At 50.6% G+C, this 5,003-nt stretch overlaps 2 protein-coding genes across 2 annotated transcripts in view; both read left to right on the top strand.

Annotated features, from left to right (window-relative positions):
* The window catches only part of H257_16682 (hypothetical protein), a gene marked incomplete at both ends in the record, with an annotated part of 3,095 nt that extends 2,416 nt beyond the window's left edge, over window positions 1-679 (top strand). The window contains one exon of the mRNA XM_009845207.1: window positions 14-679. Within this exon, the coding sequence (XP_009843509.1) occupies window positions 14-679 (666 nt within the window). The remainder of the gene's footprint in view (window positions 1-13) is intronic.
* A 3,597-nt stretch (window positions 680-4,276) lies between these two features.
* H257_16681 (hypothetical protein) lies at window positions 4,277-4,878 on the top strand (the record flags this gene model as incomplete). Its single annotated transcript, XM_009845206.1, has 2 exons — window positions 4,277-4,354; window positions 4,417-4,878. 2 exons carry the CDS (start codon window positions 4,277-4,279, stop codon window positions 4,876-4,878), a joined length of 540 nt encoding a protein of 179 aa, XP_009843508.1.
* Between the last annotated feature and the right edge of the window lie 125 nt (window positions 4,879-5,003).

Here is a 5,003-nt window from a genome sequence, read left to right as displayed (position 1 = left end):
GGGGGTTGCGGAGGCGGCCCACTGCATCGCCACGGGGAACCTCTTGAGTTTGTCTGTCCAGCAAGTCACGAGCTGCTCGACCAAGGGGGGCAGCGCCGGCTGCAACACCGGGTTTCCTTCGTACGCCATCGACTACGCGGCCGAAGGACTGTGTCTGGACAGCGCGTGGCCGTACCGAGGCCAGACTGGCACGTGCAACAACCAATGCTCCAAGCAGCGCTTGGCCATCGGCACTAGCGCCCGCACGTCGGGTGAAAGCGGACTCTCGAACGCACTCTACAACCAGCCGGTGGTCGTGGCCGTGGCGTCGGCCAACAACGTGTGGAAGAACTATGTGCGCGGGGTGGTCTCGGCTTGTCCGGCCGCGCGCTCGGACCACGCCGCCATCGCCGTCGGATATGACGGCCAGTCGTACAAGATCAAGAACTCGTGGGGCACGCGATGGGGGGATGGTGGGTACATCTACCTGCGCGCCAACGCCGGCGGCAGGGGCACGTGCAACGTCGCGGAATACGTGTTCTTTCCCAAACTCGGCGCGTCCCCCTACCAGCCCAAGCCCGGCTGCGGCAACTGCAACGCGTGCTACTACCCCGGCGACAACTCGTGCTTGTCGGACTTTAACAAGGCCGACTGCGAGTACTACAGCGCCATGCACGGCACCAAGTGGTGCGCCAACTAGGCTTTGTCGCGACGATGTTTGTAGTTCTGTACTGTACCGGTTGTACTACTAGTATTCAATAATTGAAAGGAATGCATTTCTGGAACGTGAGGACGATAGATGAACGATTGTCAAGTGGATTGACGTCGTCGATTGAATCAGCTCGATGTAATAAAAGTATCATATCTACGTCACATCGACTGTTTTCGAGTCGTCATTGTTCTGTAGGCTACCGGTATGTAGGTTGGCGACTGGCTTGATTGTGAATCCCATATATTTTAAAATGGTGGACATCCACGTAAATCTAACGTTAGTTGAACCAGCTTGTATGAATTCTGTCCTCATGAATCGCCCACTCGCCTTCAAACTACAACGACATATTGTCAAATCGATTAGAAACTGGAGCGACACTGCAACTTTCACGTCGAGATAATTCGAACTTCACGAGATATGGTCGATTGAATGGAGCTCAAAATCGGCAAATCAGACATCCATCACGTTAGGGTTGCCTCTAGCAGTATACTCCCATTAATATCCGGTGGTTCGTTGGACATACAATGCGCAAGTTGGTTCACCTTGCGCATTCCATAAATAATTCTGAAATTGTACAGATTCAATTAAATATATCTTCAAGTTTGTATTGATGAATTTTATTTTTCCTGGGTCTGTACTGTCTCTTTTTGGAATTCGCAAGGCAGGTAGGTACCTTGCGACCTTGCGAATTCAAAATTGTCCAATTTATTTAGTCAGATGCCGTGAAATCACGAAAATCGCTGCGTAGATTCATCACACCCTGTTGCGATATATTATATTCCTGTGACGGCGGTTGATGCAAGGAGCATTGAGATAATTGTAGGCTGTGTATGATAGCAAGATCATGCGATGTGGTATCCCGGACTCGGTCAATTCGAACAGGTCTAGACTTCAGTAACATCACCACTTGCCTGTTAAACCAATGAATGTGGTCATCCCTCATTCCACCATCAGTCCGTGTCGGTGCCGTACACCTCCCTACTGGAGTAGTCACGTGGTTGCGGGGGTGGGTGGCGTAAGACGTCTTGGTGGCACCCATCGCAAGTGCTGAAGCCGCCACTTCAGCACTTGCGATGGGTTCCTACTGTACCAGACGTCTTGCGCCACCGCATTAGCCCACCAGAGCCGTCACGGCATTGCGACCCAACCGAGGCCACAACATAATGTTAGCTGTAAGGGAAGAACCACATTGGATATAGTCGGAGTGGACTCAGTGCACAATTCTCTCGAGCAGCATTACACAAAGCTCTACAAAATTCAAAGTTCAAAATTGTAACCTCTTCTGCCAGTATTATAGCCAATCGTGTGTAAGGAACAAGGTGTGATAGATTCGGATTGGATATTAAAAAGGAGCAAGGTGCACCTTGCGAATTCCATTAACAAGTCATTATTAAATCGTACGAAGTAGTATCGTATACTCGGTGAGTATAATAGTATTTACAGTTATTGTGCTTTGCACCTTTTTTGGCAATTCCAGGGTTAAATTCATTGTTTAAAAATTTCTCAGGCTTAAATAATGTCTAAAGTAACTTGAATAACGGTTGGGAGCGTTGTTTAAAGTTACTTCATCTAATGCGATGATTGGTTGGTTGAAGGTTGTTTTACTGGCACTTTCGTAAAACAAGTTGTTTGCCGTTTTCATTCTGGCAAACAACTTGCTTTACGTCAACATGTCAAGGTGCTTGACGCAATGAAACTGAAGGAGTTATGGCCACACACATGACCCCCCATCCGTGATCACTACAGTACTAACATTATCTACTCCGAGTAATGTGTATAACGTTAGGGATATACTTAGGCTACAGTACATGTAGTCGTCGCTCTGTCCAATGATTCAAAGCTATGCCATACCTACAATTCTTGATCTGCTCTAACCTTAGCACTGTACGTGGAAGGCAAGGGCGCAGTACTGTACGACTACATGATGTATAGTACTCCCATTTAACAGCCTAATACGGTATGCATCGTGATGAACTGGTAGTTGTACGGCGTTAGTTGGCCTGGTGCTGCAACTCGATTAGTTAGCAGCTGAAATAAAGTAAGGGTTGTTTTATTCTGCTGAAATGCAGAACTTGTGTTTAGCGTAGTTTTATCTTCAATTGGGCTTATATTATTTTAAACGTCTGGTTGTTTAACGCATTTAAACAACGGGCAAACTACATGAAAAGCACAATAATACCTCAGTTCAATTTGATCAAAAGGTTTCCGTCCGGATAACGACGCCAGCGAAAATAAAGAATTTTTTAGCCTGATCGCCCGAGAGCAATTAGTGCTCTGACAACCAACGCTTGCAGTCCCTGCTAACCGGATGGAGCGATCGCAATTCCGAGAGGCCGAATGCGACCGTCCCTTGGGCCGTCAAGCCACTACCCCGTTCGCCTCCCCGGGGTGGCGTACGCTGTTTGATTCGAGATGAGCTGAATATCCTCGCACACGTCGATGTGTACGAGACGTATTGAGACAGCGAGTGATACTGCAGTGACCAGGCCGTCGTCTTCGACAATGTTGTTGGTCGTAGCAGAGGGATGAAGTGTGGGACGCATTCGCTCAGGATTGGCGCATGCAGTAGCATGGCGATCGTCCCTGATCCGCCGCATGCCGTGTCTGTTCAGGCGGTGTCGTCGAAGAGGATCGTTCTACGTCTGTGAGCGGATGGGGGCGGGGGGGGAACGGTCTGTGCCTTCCAGTATTGCCGTGTCAGATAAATTTCAACATCCGCCCGACGTAGATGTCGGCGGTGCGTGTGATACGTGGCTAGGGCTTGGAAGTGGCTACACTGGGGAGGTGCGCCGGTGGGGAGGTGGGCCGTGTGTGTTGGTGGTGGGATGAGTAGCGTTCCGTCTAAAGAATTCGCAGAGCGAGCGACCGGAGCAAGAGCCATCCCTGATGACAAACGTTATGGTAGGCTGTACCATGGGTGACCCATCGAGAAGCCTTAAGCATCGAGAAGCCTTAAGCATCCACTGAGGAGGGCGTGCTTGTTCGTGCGTCATAAGGGTCGCAGTGTAGTCGGAGGGTAAGGCGGCCGCATCCTCGTACCATATAGACAGGACGGTAGTCCATAGTTGTTGCGCCCTGGAGCACCACCAGAACGTGTGGTGGGGCCGTCTGTGGCGTTACAGAAGGGGCATAGCGGTTGTGAAGGCGGAAAGCCTGGAAGTGCCAACGTGTGTGAGGAGGTTGTGGAGGAGAGGAATGCGTCGGCAAAGGTGTCGAAAGGGGCGGACTGTATGGGGCGAGCCTGATGATCGGTCACCCAGTCGTTGTTCGGAACCTGGTTATGCCACAGCATTTGGCGCCATGCGTTGGTCGTGGTACTGCTGATGGCCGTCTGAAGATGTAGGGCGACTGTAGCCAGTGTGGGTGGCATGTGACAGTGGCCATGTCGGTCCCAGGTGTAGGTGCAAGCTGTTTTGGCGGCCAGAAGGAAAGTTTGAGTCATGTCTTGGTCAACTTGTGGTCTACGCATGGCGATGGTGAGGGCCTAGCTGACAAGAGTTTTCCAGTATTTTACCGAGTTGTCGTAAGGCCGTAGGGTGTAAGGTGTAGCGGTTGCCGTGAGGAAGTCGGAGTGCGGTGAGAGTAATGCCTCGGGCCCAAGTGAAGGTGATTTCACCAGAGCCATCCATGATCCAGCCGTATGGCCAAGCACCTATCCAGAAGGTTGACCGACAAATTGGTACCGTGGACACCCCTGTGTACCTGTGGCCCTGCGTGGAGTCAAGGGATGGGTGGACTCTTCCTCCAATGCGGCAGAGCTCCGGATCAGCCGGGCTGTAATGGAACGGCTGGGCTTCTCTGAAGATGAGTTGCTTAGCCACGCCTTTACCAAGCAAGAAGTCTGGGATGTCAGCGACGTGTACAAGCCGTCTGCGATGGCAAGTATCAGCCGCCTGACTCAAGTGACCGCCTTAAACTCCGAGTGCGGTAACGAAAGCATGCACTGTGTCACCCCCAATATACAAGTGGCCACATTAAGCGACGAGCGCGGTGATGACAGAGGCACGGTGTCACCATCTGCTCAAGATGCAGAAGCCGAACAAAACAAGCGGCGAGCGATGGTTGAAGCGGTGTTTCAAGCCCTGCTCCATGCCCCTAAAGATGATGTAGCACTGCGGGAGGAAGCGTGTGTAGTTGAGGGCAAAATGCACAATGAATTAACTGAAGATCTACAAAGATCTCCTTAATCCTCATCACTATGAAATCTTCTTAATCTACTTCACTACTTCTACACTAATATGCACTTTTGTATACAATGGATGCGGGTGCGGTTGAGACATTGGGGAACTTCACTAGGCTAGCGATAGGTACT

The sequence above is a fragment of the Aphanomyces astaci genome (genome assembly GCF_000520075.1).
Source record: "Aphanomyces astaci strain APO3 unplaced genomic scaffold supercont1.90, whole genome shotgun sequence".
Lineage (NCBI taxonomy): Eukaryota > Oomycota > Saprolegniomycetes > Saprolegniales > Verrucalvaceae > Aphanomyces > Aphanomyces astaci.
Note: the sequence above shows the minus strand (reverse complement) of the source record. Positions and strands in the feature narration are given on the sequence as shown.